Here is a 21,304-nt window from a genome sequence, read left to right as displayed (position 1 = left end):
AAGAAAGAAAGAAAGAAAGAAAGAAAGAAAGAAAGAAAGAAAGAAAGAAAGGAAGGAAGGAAGGAAGGAAGAAAGGAACGAAGGAAGAAAGGAAGGAAGAAAGGAAGGCAGGAATGAAGGGAAAGAAAAGAAGGAAGGGAAGGAGGGAAAGGAGGAAGGAAAGAGGAGGGAGGGACAAATAGAGAGACAGATCAATAGAACAGATGAGACAAAGGAGAATGAGAAACAGTGACTCAATAATTCAGCGTTCGATAAACCAGAAACCGTAAGTTATTTAGAAAAGAACTCCCTCCTTGATGAAAAACAAACAAACAAACAACAAAAAAACAACTTTCTGGGAAAACCAAAAAGCAGTATGGTAGAAATTAAGCTTATATCAATACTTTATACCATATTTCACAATATATTCCAAAAAGATGTGATCTTAAAATCAAAGATTATACCATTAAAAAAAAAAAGAAAGAGACCATATACCTTTCATGGCAACAGGTAGGAGACGTATTCATAACCAAACAAGGGAAAGAAGCAATTCTAAAAGATAATATATATATAATATTTATGGGGAAAAATCTTTGTATCAAATTTCTCTGATAATGGTTGAGTATTTAAGATATACGAATAACTTAAAGAGAAGGAAGGAAGAAAGAAGAAAGAGAAAATACACAACCAAAAGTAATTCCTGCATAGAGAAGTGGCCAAAGGCAATGAATACCCATTTCTCAAAAGAAGAATGGCAAACCATTGAGAGGAAATGAAAGAGGCAGCAGCCCCAAAGGGAGGGCACTGAGGAAGGGGAAGGAAGGGAGAGGACAGGATTGGCTGCGCCGGGAAAGAAGCTCAGGGCTGGAGGCAGAGGACCTCGGGGACAGCCAGGGAAAAGGCATACGGTGGGTAGACGCGTCATTGGATCACGGAAGCCCCACTGTCATCACCACCACCTCCACGTCAGCCCCATGTGCATTCTTTTCCCCTCCTGCTCAACTGGACTTAGAAAATCCTGCTTCTTGTCCCACTGTCTCCTCGTGCACTCAGAGCTGGGTGGAGAACCTGGCTCGCGCCATTTGCCCTGGCAGGCAAAATTCCTAGTGACCGCGCTGTTTGGGGCTCGACCGGCTTGACTCTGTACAGACAGGAACAATTCGAAAATGGAGCAATTCCCTGTTAATAACTTACAACGTAACAACTGCCTTTTCCCCTCCACCTGCCCGCCACAGAATGTCAGCCATGGCTGTGATGAGGCAATTCGTCCGGTAGGCGTCTGAAGGCTGGAGCTCCCTAAGAAGAGAAAAGAAAAGCACATACCTTTGTGCATAGGTTGAACACATTCTGAAACACATGAAAAGGCTTAAAAATGGAAAAAATGCTGACAAATGCTGAAACTTCCTCCGTCACAAGGCTCTGAGTCCAACTCATTGTCCATCAAAGGTTATGGCGGTATTAGGGTAATGAGAAACCACCAGAGGTAAGTCAGCATGAAGAAACTCACGCACATGGGAACAGCAAGCACAGCTGGGAAGCTAGATTTCTTTCGGACCCTGACGTAATGGGGCAACTTTCATTCGGACTGCTTCATTACTCATCATTGCCACACGGGATACGGCGCCTCTGTAGGCACAGGCATACGTGAAGAACCCCTCATCCAAAAAGGGAAGGGACAGCTTGCTACTGGAAGAGAGCGTTACTTCTCGATGACATGAGAAATCTTGTTGGCTTTTCTAGAGTGGTCCATCCAACAGCGCCCTGGGGGCTACCATTATTTCTTTGTTTCTCTCACATGATGTTAAAAATAATATGCTGTTATCTGTAATGGTGATAAGCCAGAAGCCTTCCCAGTACAGTCAGGGATGAAGCAAGGATGCCCGTTATCATCACTGTCTTTCAATACTGTACTAGGAAGGTAGTTATAGCAATAAGAGAATAAGAATAAATTAAAGGAATTACAAGAGGCAACGAGGAAACAAAACTCTCTCTCTTTGCAGATGATATGATGGTACACTTAGAGAATCAACTGAAAAATTAGCTGCAATAATTAACAGCGTTAGCAAAGCTGCAGGATACAAATAAACACACATAAACCATCAGCATTTCTATATATCAACAACAAAATTCCAGCAGCAAGAAATAGAAAGAGAAATTAAATTCCCTTTATAAAGCAACTGCAGACAATACAAAATACGTAGGAGGCTACCAGCCAAGACAAACCTCGGAAGTATGTGAACACAATTACAAAACACTTTTTATAGAAATAAAGTCTGCTCTAAACAACCGGAAAAAATATTAGTTGCTCATGGGTAGGGCCAATATAATAAAAATGACAATTCTATCTAAATTAATCTACTTATTCAGTGCCATACCAACCAAACTACCAAAATTATTTTGTAGAGCTAGAAAAAATAGTAACAAAATTCTTCTGGAAGACCAAGAGGTCAAGGATATCAAAAATGTGAAAAAAATGTGAAGGAAGGTGGCCTAGCTATACCAGATCTCAAGCTGTATTAGAAAGTGGTCATTATCAAAACAATCTGGTACTGGTAAAGAAACAAAGTGGTGGAACGGTGGAATAGATTAGGTACGCAATACATTGTAGTAAATGACCAGAGTAATCTTGAGTTTGGTAAACCCAAAGAGCCAAGCTTTTGAGACAAAAGCTCATTATTTGACAAAAACTGCTGGGAAAACTGGAAACCAGTATGGCAGAAACTAGGCACAGACCAACATCGCACACTGTACATGAAGATAAGGTCAAAATGGGTACATGATTTAGACATAAAGGGTGATACCATAAGCAAATAAGGAGAGTATGGAATAGTTTACCTCTCAGATCCACGGAGAAGGGAAGAATTTAGGACCAAAAAAGATATAGAGAGCATTACAAAATGGAAAATGGAAAATTTTGATGAGATAAAATTTAAGTTTTTGTACAAACAAAACCAATGCAACCAGATCAGAAGGAAAGCAGAAAACTGTGGAGAAATTTCACAGCAGGTATCTCGGAAAAAGGTCTAATTTCTCAAATATATAAAGAACTGAGTCAAATTCATAAGAATACAAGTCATTCCCCAAATGACAAATGGTCAAAGGATATGAACAGGCAGCTTTCAGATAAAGAAATTAAAGCTATCTATAGTCATATGAAAAAATGCTCTAAATCATTATTTATTGGAGAAATGCAAATTAAAACAACCCCAAGGTACCACCTCACACCTATCAGATTTTGGTTAATATAACAAAAAAGGAAAATAATAAATGTTGGAGGTGGAGATGTGGGAAAACTGGGACACTAATGCCCTGTTGGTGGAGTTGTGAATTGATCTAATCATTCGGATCTATGCCCAGAAGGCTATAAAACTGTGCATACCTTTGACCCAGCAATACCACTGCTAGGTCTACATCCCAAAGAGATTTTTATAAAAAAGGGGAAAGAACCTATTTGTACAAAAATATTTATAGATGCTCTTTTTTGTGCTGCCAAGAACTGGAAATGGAGGGGATGCCCATCAACTGGGGAATGGCTGAACAAGTGGTATGTGATAGTGACTGAAGACTATCGTGCTATAAGAAATGACAAGCAGCGTGATTTCAGAAAAACCTAGAAAGACTTAAATAAACTGACATAAAGTGAAGTGAGCTGAGCCAGGACAACATTGTACACAGTTAACAGCAGTACTGTTTGATGAAGAACTGTGAATAACTTAGCCATTCTCAGCAATACAATGATTGAAAATAATCCCAAAGGACTCATGATAAAAAATTCCTCCAGAAAAAAACTGATGTTGTCTGAATACAAACTGAAGTATACTATTTTTCACTTTCTTTCTTTTTCTTTATTCGAGTCTTCTTGCACAAAGTGACTAATGTGGGGGGGGGCAGTTAGGTGGTGCAGTGGATAGAGCTCTGGCCTTGAAGTCAGGAGGACCCGAGTTCAAATCTGGCCTCAGACATTTGACACTTACTAGCTGTGTGACCCTGGGCAAGTCACTTAACCCTGACTGCCTTTCCAAAAAGCAAAAAAAAAAAAAAATGACTAATATGGAAATGTTTTGCATGATTGCACATGTATAACCTATATCTGACTGCTTACTGTCTCAGGAAGCGGGGAGGAAAGGGAGAGATAGAATTTGGAACTGAAAACTTAAAAAAAAACAATGAATGTTAAAAATTGTTTTTACATGTAATTGGGGAAAAATGAAATATATTAAAATTAACAACAATAATACTGTGCTGTCAGGGAGTTCATTCTGAGCTAAAAGCACAATAAGCTTGTGAAACATTGCAAGCAAATTATTCTTTTACATTTTAAAATTTTGAACTAAGCCTCAAAGGGTCTAGATGCAGGTAAAGGGAAAAGTCTCAGCTAAAGCCCCGACTACGCAAAGAAGCAGAGATTGGGCCTTTGCCTTTGACTTCAGCCCAGTCCTCCTTCATCTTCCTGCCTTCCTGCCTTCTCTCTGTGATTCTCTCCACTTCACCTCATCTCTATCCTGCTTGTGGATAGTTACACGCGTGCTGTCTCCCCCATCAGGCTATGAGCTTCTTGTGAGCAGGGCTGTACTCTTTGCCTTCCCAGGCCTCAGCCCAATGCCCGGCACACAGTAAGCACTTAATAAATGCTTGTTGACTTGATCTGACCTGATGTAATTTAGGACAAGTTCCCGAAGCCAGATTATCGCCTGCAGAGACTACCTAAGAAGCCTCCTGCCAGACAGGTGGGATGTGTGATCTCCTCTCTCCTGTCTCCACACACGGGGATCCACACAATCCACATGTCCGTTTCAGAAGGTTAACTTGGTAGGGTAAGGTAGAAAGAGGCTAAGGAAGGAGCTTGCTACCACAAAAGTGCTGCTATCTATACACACAATGGGAGGTGCGACCTTTCTGTTATCCCTAACCTAACAGCGTAAATGCTACGTCACAGAGCATTGTCAGATTTCTGCCATTTTTTTGGCATCATCCCGAGCCACTTTCCAGAACCAGTTGGGCCAATGCACCACCCAACGTCTGTCCCCGCCTTCCAGGGATGAAGCCGCGCAGGGGCGCTCTGTGGCCACTGCTTCCTCTTCTATGTGTCTGCTCACCCTCCCTCAAAGAAGGCATTTCAGAACTCTGTCACTCGTGCGAGTCGAGCTCAGGCCTGCTGCCTGAGCAAATGCACCTGCTGATCCATTCTCTTCCCCGGGATGTGTGAATCGAGGGCAGATATACGCTCCTACCCTCTCCCTTACCTGCCTCGGTTTCACCTAGGGCTTAAGATTTTGTTCCATTCTTTTCAGCCCAAAAGTCACTCTGCATGGTAGAGGAAACAGAACCAGTTGAGGAGTGCTCTCTCTTTCATCACCTGCTATCCCACTGCCCCATGCACCCCTAATGCACTGGTGCCATCCCTTTTTTGATCATTCTCAACAGAGCTAAGAGACAGCCTGCCAGACAGACAGACAAAGAGAAACCCCGCCCTTTCGGTTACCCCAGCCTTCATCATGATCTTTAGTTTACTGAGAGCTTACCTTATTTCCTTATATCTGCAGATGTCCCCAAAGCCCAACCCTGGGCAAGTCATTCCCCTGCTCAGGAAACTTCAGTGGCTCCTTCTTGCCCCAGGGTGAAGACACAAACCCTTCCATGTGGCATCTAAAGTCCTCACCACCTGGCACGAGCCACGGCTTTCAGGCAGATTACACGCCACCCCCTTCCCACTCTCAATGCTCTGGACAAACCTGGCTGTTACCGGTCTCCGTCAGCGCCCTCTATCCTTTCCACAGGCTCTCCCCCACGCTGTCGAATGTTCTGTCTCTTCCTCTACTTCTCAAGCTTCAAGGCCCGGCTCCAGAGCCCCCTTTCAAGGGGCTGAGGTGAGGCAGGGGCAGAGGCCTTCTGTGATTCCCTTAGTCAACAGCACCTCCTCCCAGTCCCGGTAAAAATCACCAGGTATTGTTTCTATATGTGGTACTGAACTACCAGCACTCTATTCCCCGGTGGAAGCTCCTTGGGGGCGCAGACTGGCTCACTTGGCCCCTCCATGCTTGGTACACCATTCTAGGGGGTGCTTAATAAATGCACGCTGGCATGACCTGACCTAGTAAGAGCTAAACAGATAAATGCAAACAAATTGGGGTATATGTTCATGATGGAATATTACTCTTCTATAAGAAATGGTGAGCTCAATGACTTCAGAAAAGCACGGAGAGATGGCCACAGAATCACGACGAGCAAAATGAGCAGAACCAAGAACACTGACAGCAGTATTGTTCTAAGAATAACGTTAAGCAACCAAGTCATTCTGATTATTCTAAAGACCCAAAAGAATGTCAAAGATCCTATGAAGGAAGATGCTCTTTGAATCCAGAAAGGAATATTGCTGTGGCGCAGGAAACGACGAGCAGGCCGATTTAGGAAAACACAGAAAGACTTGGACTTGTGAAGGAAGATGCCAGCCACTCAAGATGATAGGAGGAAACGTGGTCATACGTATACGTCTATACGTGTATACGTGTATGTGTGTGTGTGTGTGTGTGTGTGTTTGTAGATATCGCTATTTATGTACGTACATACATGCTGAATTGTAGCCTTCTTTGGGGGGGGAGGGAGGGGAAAAGAAAAAGTAAAAAATCCCCAGCAGAGAACAAAAGAAAACCAACAAGGAAGCAGAGGAAAGATGGGCAACTCTGAAAACACTGTGTAGTATTTATGACGTAGGTTTGAAACAGAAATTTATTGTCTTATATTGAATCCTCTTTTATGGTCTGCTGTGTACACGGCATTTTTTCCTTTTCTCACTTTCTAAATACAGTGTACGATTTAAGTGTAAAATAAAAAAAATTACCAAAAAACCAAAAAGTTACATACATTAACTGCAGATTGACTGACTGGCCAGAGAACCATGCCCACTTTCATCTTCACCTCTATTGTACGGTCATGTCACCAACTAGAACGCACCTTTTTAAAAGCATAAGCTGTTCAATGAGGCCCCTGTTTTGCTTCAGCCAGTGGAAAAATACACATGACTGTTCATTTGTCTGGTTCCTTTCTCATCAAGAAAAGGTTCTGCCCTAATGGAATTAGCCTTGATAAAGCCAGACACTCCTGCAAAAACAAAAATATCTTCCACGCCAAGAATCCTTTATTTCAGCGTGAATTCCCTGGAGGCCACGATTCCGTCCTCACCCTCTCCTCACACAGAATCCTTTCCTAGTGAAGAGGAGAAATAAAATAGGTGGGGATGGCATGCACGTACACACACACACACACACACACACACATACACACATGCACACACACATACACACACGCACACATATACACACATACATGCACACACGTGCATGCGCACACACATACATACACACATACATGCACACACGCACACACACGCACACGCGCGCGCACACACACGTACACACATGCACACACATACACACACGCGCGCGCACGCACACACACACGCACACGCGCGCACACACACATGCACACACACATACCCCAACAGCCCAGGCATGCAGCCTAGCCTCTGTGACAGCCATCACTGAGAACAAATGTCCAACACGTCTGACAGCAGCGCACTTCATTTCATTGTTAGGAAGGTCTCCTTATAATGAGCCACGTGTAAGGAAATGGTCAATTTTTGTCTTGTTCATTCCACCATTCAGAGACTGAAGGCATCGACACTGGTATTCTGGACTTGCTTAAATCAGGAGAACCACAAATGATGGGAACTTTGAGAGAAAATGCCCATGACATCATAGAGATGCTTAAGCAGGATTCCCATCCAGAGGCTGGCTGACGTACACACAGAGCTCAGAGGTAACATCCGGGACAGCTCTAAAAGAAGGGTCTCCTCAAGAGGGCAGGGGTTCTCCAGAACATCATAGCAATGGCCTGGCCAGCAATGCCCCTGATCTGGAAGCAGAAGGGGCAGGAATCTGGAGTACGATGCGGCTGAAAGGGGCTCCCCCGAGCTCGGCCTATTAAATCTCGAGCCTGAAAACTAGAAGAAGGCTGTGTCCTCTCGGGATGCTGCCAGGGACCCTCCCATCCAGAATGGACAGAGGCTTAGGGGGATGCTTAGGAGGAGGAGGTAAATGTACTAACCTTGGAGGGAGCGAGAAATAAATAGTACAAGGAAGGGATCAGCTTACAGATGGAGGCTGGCTGGGAAGAGCAAACGAGCTGGCCGACGGAAGAAATGGTGAAACATGGGGAGACCCCTCAAGCCGGATGCAAAGCAAAGTAAGCGGGCCCAGGAGAAGACGCATGCCAACACCATCACCAGTGAAGAAAACCCTCTGAGGAAGCCCCTCATGGAGGCAGCCCCATCACCTAGCCTGTGGCGGAGAAGGGGGGGCTGCAGCCACAGACGACGTCACGCTTGTCATGCAGCTTTGCAGAGAGGCAAGGACGGAGGTCAGGGCTTAGAGCGAGAAAGGGCTGTGACATCAGAGTGACAAGCAACAAGAATCTCACTTTTTTAAAAATAAAAGAACTGTTTAATGCCTATGCTGTTTCTTTTCTTCCGTCAAGGGAAATTTTAAGATGGAATTTGTAAGACTGGAAACAGTGGGACAGAGGAAGCTAACAGGGAGTCTAAACACAAGATAAGATAGGCGGTAATGAAGAAAGAGCTCAAATTAAGTGGTTCAGAGTCTCACTGTGACCCAGGAGATGTGCTACCTGGGAATGGATGAGGCACCACAGCCCAGAAACAAGTACACTTTTCAGCCCACATTGGTTAAGCCCCTACTAAGTGCAAGGCACTGAATCAGCTCAGGTATTTGCTAAATAGAGATGGGTCGATGATGCATCTTCCCTCATGGTTCACTTTGTCCTGGCCCTAGTGCCAAGCCAATCAGTTAACAAATAATCATTCAATTAAGCAGCCTACTATGTGCCAGGCACTGCTGGATGTTGAGGACACATGTCCAAAAACGCAGCAATCCCTCCTCCCAAGGAGCTTACACTCTACTGGGGCAGACAACAAGGACACCTAACACACCCACAGCATCCATTCAGAAGGTGATCACAAACACAGGTGAAGCAGTCAAACGGAGAGGCGGTCTGGCAGGAAGGGAGGGAGGGCGTGAGCAGGGGAGTGATGAGCGCAGAAAATGGTGCCCGAGATGCGTATTAGAGGAAAGAGGGACCCTGGGAAGCAGAGGTGAGGGGGGAGTGACTTCCAGGGACAACGGTCCATTTGGCTTTTGGGAACCACAGGAGCTTGAGGTCTGGCCAGGAGGAGTTTCTAGGTAACCCCAGAGGCGGGGGGCGGGTGGGCGCTGGAGTTGGCCGAGTAGGAGAGAGCAGCAGACTGCCCACATCAGGAAGTGTGCTTCTTCTTCCCCGCCCAGGAAGACCTGCCTCAACCTCCGGCACAGAAAGGGCTTCATCAGGGCCTCCTCTCTACACGCACCATCAGCCTCCCAGGTAGATCTAGGATCCAGGGAGGTCCCTGGAGACACAAGTGCCCCCGCTGCCTGACAGTGAAATGCCACACTCACTGCGGCTTCCTCCCAGCCCCAAACACTGTACTGCTCCTGACATTCCACAAAGAAAACCAACCAGCAGCCTCCTCAGGGGTAGCAGCACGGGCACCTGGGCACGAAAGTCGGTGAGTAATAATGGCCCCACGGTGATGAAAGCAGCAACTCCTCCTGAGGCCTCTGGACCAGTGCACAAGGAGGGCCCTACACCTTGCCCAGCAGGTCAGCTAGCACGGGGGCAGGCACCAGGACCCTGAGCGAGCCCTCGTCTTCTCTCCCTCAAAGCCATGGGCTGCTAGGGCCGGTCTATCACGGCCTACCCATGGATGCCACACCCCATTAGAAATGGTGGCCCAGCCATCACGAAGAGACGGCAGAATCACCATCCCAAGAAACACCAACGAACCCGTTAGGCTCCTCTTTGCTTGTCACCAGGCCATGCCTGCTCCCACCTAGAACTCTTCTGCTGTTCTACCCATCCTTTGAGGCCAAGCTCCAAGTTCTATGTTCTCAACCAGCGAGCCCTTTCCATCTCTGACCGAGACAGGAAGAACCACACAGCTGAGCACAGAAGTGCTTTCGGTTCACACCTCTGGGTCCCCGAGGCCTGAGCCGTTTCCCACTCAGAACAGCTGAGTCCGGGGCTTAGTAACTACATCGTGAATGACTGGTCAGTTGATGCCAGGCGCAGAGGAAGGGGACACGGACATAGCCTCGCTCTCAACAACGGGACGGTTTCCCTTCCCGGCTGCTGCTCCTGAGTAACCGAGACCAGGGCGTCGGCCCCAGTAGAACAGCTATCTCTGGCGTTCTGTCCTACGTGGCAATGGCTGCCTTCCCTTGGGAGGATAGCTCACCGCTCAGAGAGGAAGTCGCAGCCTCGTGGCACCCACATGAAACCACGGGGTTCATGAGGTGAGCTGTGCCGGGAGGCCCACGGAACGCATGACTTAATGGCCCAGGAAAACAGCCAGCCATAGTGGAGCTGACAAGCCCTTCCTGGAATAGATTTAAAGACTCTGCCCTAATTGTTGGGGAAAGATCCATAATTTCCTCTAAGGCTTCCAAAAGCAGAGCTCAAAAGCTTCTCTGAGGCTCAATTTTAAGTTGGAATGAGTTATTGGACAGAAATATGGGCAGAGCTTCAGAGCCTTCCTTGGGAAGTCAAAAAGCCTTCTAGACTCTTCTGAGGGCCTTGCAGGCAGTCTGGGGACTAAAACAAGGCAATGTCCGTCCAAGAGGGTCGCCCACAAGGCTGGGGGAGCCAGGGAATATCCTGGGGCTCTCTTCGTGGGGCGAACATCTAACATAAGTTATGGGGTCAAAGAACCGGAGAATTTCCAGCCAATTTCAGCAGAAACAATCTAGTTGGAAGCCCAACCTGGATCTTAATCCAGGCCGTGTCCACTAGCCCAGGGGTCCCCCAAACTTCAGTCTGAGCCTTCTCTCCCTCCATCTGATTTCACTTGAGGATCTCATCAGCTCCAGGAGTTCAGTGTTCATTCTATTCAGGTGATTCCCATATCTAGAAATACAACTCCAACTTTCCTCTGGACTGCCAGTCTCACATCATCTCCTACTGGATGGCCCACATGTATCTGAACTCGACCTGTCCAAGAGTGTGGCCGGTGGGACAGGATGGAGAAGCTGGTACGAGGCTGGAGCAAGTGCTAAGCCCTGTCTCAGAGGAGGGAGCTTCACAGGTCCAGAGCTGCCTGTGGATGTGTTGTGGAGCGGTGCAGCCAGTTCAGGGGGCACACCCTTGCTAGGACGAGGACTCCCCCCATGTCCCCAAGCTCATCGCTCTCCTCTGCTCCCCTTGGGCTGGTAAGGGAGCACCTGGCCAAGCTCTGGGAACGGTCTTCAGAAGTGATCAGGGCTGCTGCCGGAAGGGACCTGACCTGTAGAATCCTGGTGTCTCCCTGACAGCAGCAGCATCCCGCCCGTACTCTTATGGGGCTGATGACACCCCCAAGGTCAGGGGCCAACCAGGGCCCAACTCTGGCCATTCAAGAGTTCCTGGATGATCAGAGTTCAGGGCACAGCACGTTCCTGCAAAAGGAGCCAGGGACACAGGCCAGCTAAGGAGCAGAGACAGCCTTCGCACCCAGGCGTCTGTCCTCTGGGCCCTGCGGTCCTTCGGTCCTCCTGATCCAGAGATCCTGACTGTCCACGGTCCCAGTCGGAGGGACAGACGCCCAACACTCGGAACAAGGGCTCAGCACAAGCGCCATCCTGCTCAGAGAAGAGAGGGCATCCACGAGCAGGTGGCCACCTCCAGCCTGCCCCTGCACAACCCTGCCATCAGGCTCAGGTCACCCTGAGGACCTGCCAGCACCACTCTCCTGCTCTCACACTGAGGAGGCAAGGAAAGGGACTTCACAGGTGACACAAGTGAAGAGAAGGGAAGGAAGCAGCAAAAACCCCTCTGGGTTTACACACGATCAAAATCACAGCGACCGAGTGAAAAGCTGGAGGGCAGAGAAGCGGTCAGACTTAGAGCAGAACAAGTCACCGAGGTTTGGGGCAGGGTTATAAGAATGATCCACAGCATGCTTGGGGGCCCAAGAAAGATGTGGCCAGAGTCCTAGCAGAGGTTCTTGGGGGTGGAACTGCTCGAAAGCCCTGATCCAAAGCCCTGGCGTCCATCTGGAAGGCGGTGTCCAGTGAGGTGCCACGAATGACGCTGAGACGCAGCCCAGCACAGTGTCGACAGCAGTAATGATACCAATAAATAACAATCAGTGATGGGTTATGGCCTCTAGCAAACGCACTGGACGCTAAGCGTGCAGAAAAAGGCAGGCGGGGGCCTCTCTGTTCGCTGATCTGGGCGCACACACCACAGCTGCAATCGGCGGTCAGTTCAGGCCCAGCATCTAGGGAGGACAGGAGGATGGTGACCAGGGCAGGGACAGGGTATGAGCGGCAGATGGCCACGGACAAAAGGGATGAGGCTCGCGCAGGCCAGTCTCAGCCCCGTGTCCTCAGCAGAGCCCTCTGAACCACAAGGAACCAAGGGTGGCCTTGCGCACTCCTGTCTTCAAGAGTGAGGCCCTGAAGCTCTTTCAGGCTTTCAGACTTGGGATAACTGTGTGGAAAGCGACAGCAGCACTTGACTGGAGGTGAGGCCAGCACGCAGCCCAAGCATGCCACCCCTGCTGGGAAGGGTAAAGGGAAGCCAGGACTCATCTGAAGAGAAGGCTGTCGAGAAGACAGGGCGAGGATCAACTGGCACTGTTGAAACTAATGTGGAAGATGACGGATCGAAGACCGCGACCCAGCCGAACTCTCCAAACCTCACCCAAGAAGCCCTCAAATCAAAACGTAAAGCAGCAGAACCACAAAAGGTCGGGGGGACACATCTCTCCAGCCTGAGACAACGAGGGAGGTCAGCAGGAGAGGCGTGTGATCCCGAGGTGGGAGGAGGCCCAGAATGCAGCAGCAGCTCCAGCTGGGGGTCCGGAGATGGCTGGGAGAGCAACGGTGGCAGTGGCGGCGGCAGCTCTGGGAGTGCTCAGCCCAGACATGGTGACGGGGGGTCTGACAAATGGTAAGCATCGGACTACGGGGGACCCCTGGCTGGCACAGATGCGTGGTTCTGCTTGCAGTTCTAGGGCAGAGAGGAGCATGTGTGGTCAGTCACAAGGGAGCAGGGGTCCCAGTCCCAGTTCCAGGGCTTTCCAAAGGAGCACAAGCCCTTGTGGCTTCAGGAGAGCACTGATCACACCTCCCTGCAGACAACATTGCCGAGGAAGCACCAAACACTTGCAGACCCCAGCACCAGCTCTGAAAACGGCAGCACGGAAGAGCCAGAAGCTTGGGACAGGGCCTCCCCACCCCAAGGTAAGCAGAACCCAACTTCATCAGAAGGTCCAAATTCAAGAAACAGGTTAGAAAAACGAGCAAGCAACAAAAAGAGAACTTGACCATAAAAAGCTACTACGGTGGCAGGGAAGACCAAGACATAAACTGAGAAGACAACAATGTGAAAATAGCTATAAGCAAAGCCTCAAAAAAAAATGCTGATTGTATCCAAGCCCAACAAGAATTCCAGGAAGAGAAATGACTGAGGCAAGAAAATCATGAAAAGAGAACTAACAGCTTGATAAAGGAGGCACAAAAAATACTGAAGAAAATAATCCCTCAAAAAACAGAACTGTCCTAACGGTAAAAGGGGCACAAAAATTCACTGAAGAAAAGAACGCCTTAAAAAGCAGAATTGGCCAAATGGGGAAAAAAAGGTACAAAAACTAACTGAAAAAATAATTCCTTAAAAATTAGAACTTGCTAAGTGGAAGCTAATGACTCCATGAAACATCAAGAAAAAAATAAAACAAAGTCCAAAGAATGATAAAAGAGAAGAAAATGTGAAATATCTCATCAGAAAATCAAATGACCTGGAAAAGAGATTGAGGAGAGGTAATTCAAGAATTATTGGACTACCTGAAAGCTATGATTTAAAAAAAAGAGTCTAGAGATAATATTTTAAGAAATTATAAAGGAAAACTACCCTGATATCTTAGATCCAGAGGGTAAAATAGAAATTAAAAGAATCCACCAATCACCTTCTGAAAGAGATCTCAAAATGAAAATTCCCAGGAATATTGTAAGCCAAATTCTAGACCTCCTAGGTCAAGGAGAAAATACTTCAAGCAGCCAGAAAAAAAAAAAAAACAATTCAAATATCATGGAGCTACAGTCAGGATTACACACAAGATTGAGGAGCTTCCACATTAAAGGAGCAGAAGGCTCGGAATATGATGTTCCAGAAGACAAAAAGCTAGGACTACATAACCTACCCAGAAAAATTGAGTATAATTCTTCAGAGGAAAAAAATGGATATTTACAAAATAGAGGATTTTCAAGAACTCCTGATGAAAAGGCCAAAGCCAAACAGCAAATCTGACATTCAAACAGAAGACTCAAGAGGAACACAAAAAGGTAAACATGAAAGAGTAATCATAAGGGACTCCATAAAATTAAACGGTTTACATTCCTACATGGGAAGATGATATATGCAATTCCTAAGAACTTTATCATTAGTAGGGCAGACAGGAGTCCATATAGACAGAGGGCATGGGTTTGCATCAATTAATTATGCTGGGATGATCGCTTAAAAAAAATGAAGGAAAAGAGGAAAGCGTAGGGAGAAGGGGAAGGGAGAGATAGAATAGGAAAAATTTTCTCACATAAAACGTGTACAAGAAAGAACTTTTATAGCAGAGGGGAAAATGGGGGGGTCAGGCAATGCTTGAACCTCGCTTTCATCGAACTGGTTCAAAGAAGGAAGAATCTATGTATGTATGTGTATGTATGTATGTATGTATGTATGTATGTATGTATGTATGTAAAGACAGTTAGGAATAGAAATCTATCTTACCCAATAAGGAAACAGGAGGGAAAATAGATAAGAGATACAGCAGAGGGATGACAACAAAAGGGAGGGTGGATTAAGGGAGGTGGTGGTCAGAAGCAGACTAAAAAGAGAGAAAGAATAAACAGAATAAAATAGGATTGAGTGAAATGCACAGGTAATAATCATAATTGAATGTGAATGGGAAAGAGCTCACCCATAAAATGGAATCAGATAGCAGAATGGATTAGAAATCAGAATCCAACAATGAGTTGTTTACAAGAGGCACTTGAAACATAAAGACATACATAGAGTTCAAATAACGGGATTGAGCATAATTTATTATGCTTCAACTGAAGAAAAAAAAATCAGAGATAGCAATCACGATCTCAGACAAAGCAAAAGCAAAGTAGACCTTATTAAAAGAGGTAAGCAGGGAAACCACATTGTGCTAAAAGGTACCACAGACAATGAAGTAATATCAAACATTCTTAAACATTCCCTTATAAAGGGAACTGAGTCACATTTGTAAAAATAAGAGCCACCCTACCAAGTGACAACAGGTAGTTTTCGGAAGAAGAAATCAAAGCTATCTATAGTAATATGAAAAAATGCTCTAGTTTTACTACTGATTAGAGAAATGAAAATTAAAATAACTCACACTTACAAGAAATGAAAAATGCTGGAGAGGAGGAGGAGAAAATAGATACACTAATGAACTGCTGGTGGAGTTGTGAACTGGTCCAATCACTCTGGAGAACAATTTGGAACTATGCCCAAAGGACTATAAAACTGTAGATACTTTGACCCAGCTATACCACTACTAGGTCTGTACCCCAAAGAAATCAAAGAAATAGGAAAAGGACCTATAAGTACAAATACGTTTATAGCAGCTCTTTCTGCGGTGGCAAAAAAACTGGAAATTGAGGGGATGTCCATCAATTACGGAATGGTTGAACAAGCCTGTAAGTGATTGTGATGGAATACTGTAGTGCTCTAAGTAATACGAGGGGAGTGGTTTCAGAAAAGTTTGGCAAGACCTACATGAACTGATGCAAAGTGAAGTGAGAAGAACAGGGAGATCACTGCGCACAGTAACAGCAATGCCGTAATGATGATCAACTGTGAAACATTTGGCTACTGATCAATGCAATGATCCAAGACTATTCCAAAGGACTCATGAGGGAAAACTGCTCTCCACCTCCAGAGAGAGAACTGATGAACTCCGAGTGCAAAGTGAAGCTTAATTTTCTCCCTTTATTTATCTTGCTTTTTGTGATATGGCTAATATGGAAATATGTTTTGCATGATTTCACATGTATAACTGATATCATTTTACTTGCCTTCCTGGTGGGTGGGAGAGGAGAGAGTTTGGAACTCAAAATTTCAAAAGAAAAGAATGTTTAAAATAAATGAATTTATAAAAAGAAACTAACGTGGACAATGGTTAAGTCAGTCCAATCAACGCTGCAATTATAAATGGAGTGCCAATGAGCTTCTCTTTTTTTTTAACCCCTTGCAGATGGGTAATTTCCTGCTAGTGTGGGGCAGCTCGGCTGTCTTCTCCAGAGGAAATTTCCCAAAGTTTCCTTAAATTCAGAAGCTCCATCAGAGTGGGCAACTTACCGGACGCTGGTTCTTCTGCTTTCTCCTCCAAATAAGAGGTTTTTCAGGACACAGCCCTGCACCGCTGCCAAAACGCCACAGGGCCCCCCCTACAAAGAATCCAACACAGCAATGATTCTAGGCTGCCATTTAGACTGTCCACAATCTCATACCACCGGGCAGATTTCCCACTAACTAGGAAACTGATGGAACATCACCCAGGGCCTCTGAAAGGCAGCCAAGAGTGCCCTTGGCTCTGCACACACAACCACAGAGGCAACACAGTTGTGCTCCTGAGGCATCTGAGAAGCCAGGCCTGATTCACCTTGGCCGTGTGTGTCACCACCACGCCCAGAACTGAGCTCAAATCCAGTCTCAGGCACCAACGAGCTCTGTGACCCTAAACCAATCACCAAACCTATCCCCATTTCAGTTTCCTTATCCGTAAGGTAAGGATAATGACAACACTTACCTCTCAGGGTTGTTATGAGGAACGAACGGAACAGGCTTTGTAAAAAACACTTAGGACCACACCTGGCACACAGTAGGCATTTAATGAATAAGCTTCCTCTTGTTTCCCCTCCAGACCAAGGGATTCTGGACATCATCCCAAGTCATCTAGAGACACACAGGTGTGACCCTGGGCTGCCATGCTGGATCAGAATGGATAGCGAATGGAGGGCCAGCTGGAGTCTTTGGGACCCAGACCCACTCCCACCCATAGGGGCTGAAGCAGAGGGAGACAGAATGTACTGGTCCTCACAGGGTTAGAAACAAAGCTTCATTCAGATCTTCAGCATCATTGGACAATGCTTTTATCGTAGGCTGATGTGAAATGAAATCTCAGGAAAACAATTTGGAATATGTTGAACCCAGGTAAAAATGTGGTAGGTGAAAAGGTCGGCCAAGAGCAACTACAGAACATCTGCTTTGCTAAAGTGAAAAGGAAAAAACCGTTCAACAAAAATATAGTCAAATGCCTCTGGTGCAAGAAGGTCAAGTCAGCCTTGCTGATAGCCAGGAGAGCTCCCTGTGGCCAGGTGCTCTGTGCCTGTGCTCCCTGCCCCACGGCTTCCAAAGTGGGTCTCGGCCAGAGGGGAAAGAATGGGCTTTGGGGATAGGCAGTACAAAAAGTCAAGCTGATTCTGGGTCTCTCAGGACTCAGATTTCTCAGGGTACAAACACAGCCTCCCTCCCTTTACAGCCCAAGCCTCCTCCCAGTGCCACAGGTGGCAGAGATCCAAGCTACCTACCTTGTTCTGCACGAGGCCATATTTGAGCTGAGCCATTTCACTGAACGTAAAATTCTGCAATTTCCATTCTTCATTGAAGCCACAAAGAGCTGAGCCAAACAGAACGGTTTTTATTTCCTTAAAAAGAAGAAAATGGAATAATTTGACTTGTAATGATAACAGTGAAACAAAAGTCACCTCTGTGGCTGCACAGAGCCTTCCCTTGTTTCAAAAAGAGGAGAGCTCTGGCAGTGTATTTCATGCTTGAAACCCAACGTGCCATGTCTAGTGAATAACAGTTCCTCCAGGGATGTTTAACTCTCCAATCCCTCCTTCCAGATCCATTCTCTTTGTCTGATGCTCAGGACGGCTTGGTGAGGCGACACAAGCAGGTGTTCTGATTTCCTCTGGGAGGCTGGCTGGTGAGCAACTGGACCTTGTCACACGGTTAGTGAGCAAAAGAGAAGAACTCAAGTCCTGGACTCAAGCCAGCATTCTGTCCATGACCCTTACATTTCCCTTTGGGGAATCTCTGGTCCTATGCAGGATGTGTGAACCAAAGGTGTTCAGAGTCACTATGTCAGCGTCGCATTGGCTCAACAGCTGCATGGGGTTTGGAGGCCTCATCTAAGACCGATGAAATCAACTAAGTGGAAACTGAGGGCATGGTGAAACAATGTGCGGTCTATGAATGTGATGTAACGGATCATGCTATAAGAAACAAGGAAGGGAATAGTTTCAGAGAAATCTGAGAAGACTTGTATGAACTGAGACAGAATGAAGTGAACAGAATCAGGAGAACAATTTATACATAATAACAATACTGTAAAGACAAATAACCCTGAAAGAAACTTTGGAAAACTGAGCAGCAAAATGGCCAGCTACAATCCTGGAGGCCTCAGGATGAGACAAGCACGCTACCTGCCTCCAGATCAGAGGTGAGAGACTCAAGGTGCAAAGTGCAACCCTGTTTTGGGCGGGGCAGGACATGAGCACAATGAAAATTTGTTTTGCTTGACTATGCATGTCTGTAACAAGGGTTGTGATTTTCTTGTTTTCTCAATGAGGGGGTGGAAGGGACAGAAGACTGATTTTCATTTGAAAAAAAATTTAGTAAAAAAATAAGATAAACCTGGAAAGACTCAGAGGAACCAATTCAAAATGAAGTGAGAAGAACCAGGAAAACACTGTCCACAGGAACAGCTATACTGCACGATGAACATCTGGGAATGACATAGCTCTTCTCAACAATACCTTGATCTGAGACAACTGCAAAGGACACGTGAGGGAAAATTGCTCTCCACCTCCAGAAAATGGACTGATGGCGTCTGAAGGCAGACAGGAGCAGACTATTTTTCCCTTTATTTTTTCATGGTTTTTTTTTGGGGGGGTCTGTGTTTTCTTTCACGATATGACTAAAATGGAAGTGTTTTGCATTACTGTACATGTATAACCTATATCAAATTGCTTACCATTGCAGGGAAGGGTGGAGGGAAGAGGAGAATTTGGAACTCAAAATTTTAAAAAACAAATGTTAAAAATTGTCTTTACGTGTAATTAGGAGGAAATAAAATATTACTTTAAAAAAAATGAAATCTAATGTTCCTCACAGCTCCAGGATATGGCATTAAGCAACAATCTATTGCATTCTTCCCTTCAGCGGTCAGAGCGTCTACGCACATGTCAGAGCGGTGCTGGGGCAGAGGCCCACCACTGACTTGGTGCAGGAAATCTCCAACCCATCAGCTCTTGGCAGAAGAGCAGGGTTCCCTGCTCTGATGCCGTTGCAGAGATTACTCTCTTGGAACTATTAATGTCTCTACGAATCCCAAGTGATGGATAAAGCATCTGCAAGTGGCAGTCTGCACCAAACAGCACAGCATGGTAGACTTGATTATTTCCTCTTTTTGCTGAGATACAAATGGTCCAGGGACAAGTTAGTAACCGGCCACTCCTCATTTATATTTAATCTTTTAAAGACATTGGTACAGGTGGACAAAATAACTGCTTCAGTAGTTGAATAAAAGACACGAGATGGCATGAAGCTCAGTCTGACCCCCACCCCCCATGCTCTCTCCTCTGTCCCATAACAGAATCAGGAGACAAGGAGTACTTGGTAGGATGGTACTGACTGAAAAGACACATTTTAGGTTTTCCTGGGCTTTTGCTATGTCTGAGTGATTACGGGCAGCACTTTGGCCTCTGATGATGGCCCAATTCCTGTACAATTTATAGGCTGAATTCTCCGGATACTCTGGAGCCTGTGTTTGTATTACAGGGATTTGTCATCTGTCAGCCATGAAAGACACAAAGCTTCTGACACGCGATTCTAGCCCCCAGGTCTTCAGCAGATGGTCCACTTTCACAGCCTGTATGGCATGCTGCACAATCTGTGCTGATCACCACGTCCAGCTTCCTAGGGGAGATTCCTTTGGTAGTTTCTGGTGGCAATAACTTGGTCCTGAATACCATCACCAACCCCTCCATTTCCACCGACAAATCTATGTAACTCAGTCATTGTTTGTCATTCCTCTTCCTGTTGGCTGTAAAGAACTGGAAACGGAGGAGACGCCTAGCAGTTGGGGAATGGCTGAACCCTCAGAGGGCTGGGGTCTGTGGGGAATCCGTGCCGGCCCCTCGGGGGCAGACAGGCTCACAGCGACCACGTGGACTGTGTCCTGTCCCGAGACCATTTTCATTTCTTTCACTAGACTCCTGTATTTTAAAGGCTTTTCACTGCATGTAGTCTGGAGAAGATGAGTATTCAGGATGGCAAAAACCGTTTGAAATACTCTTCTTACATTTTTACGGAGCAGTGCTCTTTCCAGGAAGTAGTAGGCAGCATTTCTGTGTAAGGGAGGACCAGTGCCAGCGAGTTTATCTGCTCAATCTGTAAGCCTATTTTGGGTTTACATTTGTATTATTATAATTATTAATATTATCACCATTTAATGCTTTAATCGCTCTCGGTACTGATTAACTATCCCTCTTATTTCTGTCATTTACCATGAGCTCCCCTCTCGCCTCCTCCAATGCAACCTCCATTCAGCAACTAAAGCGATTTTCCTTAAGCAGATCTGACTGTCCCTCCCCTACTCAGGAAACTCTAGGGGCTCCCTCCTGCCTCAGAGCAAATGCCAAATACTCAGTCTGTTATTCAGATACCTTTATAACCCAGGCCTCTCCCTCTGCTTTTCCAGTCTTTTTATACTTCACTTCCCACTGCATCCTCTCCAGTCCCCTTCAGCGACACCGGCCTCCTGGCTGCTCCACGAATGAGACACCATCTCTCGGTTCTGCGCGTCTCCCCCCTGCCTGGAATACTCTGTCTCCTCCACTCTGCCTCCTGACCTCCCTGGTTTTTGTAAGTCCCAGATAAAACCACATCTTTTACTGGAAGCCATCTCCAGCTGCTCTAAATTCTAGAGCCTTCCTTGTTTCCTATTTCAAATTTCCTATTTATCCTGTCTATAGCTCACTTTGTATATATTTGTTTGCATGCTGTTTCACCATTAGATTGCAAGCTTCTTGAGGGCAGGGACTTTCCTGCCTCCAGGTACATCCCCAGCATTTAGCACAAAGGCACTTAATAAATGTTTACTGATTGACTGATTCATTATGTCACCTTGCCAAGATCACCTTCAGCT

The 21,304-nt window shown here is 46.1% G+C and overlaps 1 protein-coding gene across 4 annotated transcripts in view; it reads right to left on the bottom strand.

Annotated features, from left to right (window-relative positions):
* The window catches only part of MINDY4 (MINDY lysine 48 deubiquitinase 4), a 133,917-nt gene that overhangs the window by 43,459 nt on the left and 69,154 nt on the right, over nt 1-21,304 (bottom strand). For 3 of the 4 annotated variants that reach the window (XM_027835857.1, XM_027835860.1, XM_027835858.1), the window contains exons 8-10: nt 17,679-17,795; nt 16,447-16,535; nt 1,174-1,275 (exon numbers count right to left, since the gene is read on the bottom strand). In XM_027835857.1, the coding sequence (XP_027691658.1) occupies nt 1,174-1,275; nt 16,447-16,535; nt 17,679-17,795 (308 nt within the window). The remainder of the gene's footprint in view (nt 1-1,173; nt 1,276-16,446; nt 16,536-17,678; nt 17,796-21,304) is intronic. The other variant, XM_027835859.1, reaches the window with a different exon arrangement.

Source organism: Vombatus ursinus, unplaced genomic scaffold (genome assembly GCF_900497805.2).
Source record: "Vombatus ursinus unplaced genomic scaffold, bare-nosed wombat genome assembly UNPS02014817.1, whole genome shotgun sequence".
In the NCBI taxonomy this organism is placed as follows: domain Eukaryota; kingdom Metazoa; phylum Chordata; class Mammalia; order Diprotodontia; family Vombatidae; genus Vombatus; species Vombatus ursinus.
Note: the sequence above shows the minus strand (reverse complement) of the source record. Positions and strands in the feature narration are given on the sequence as shown.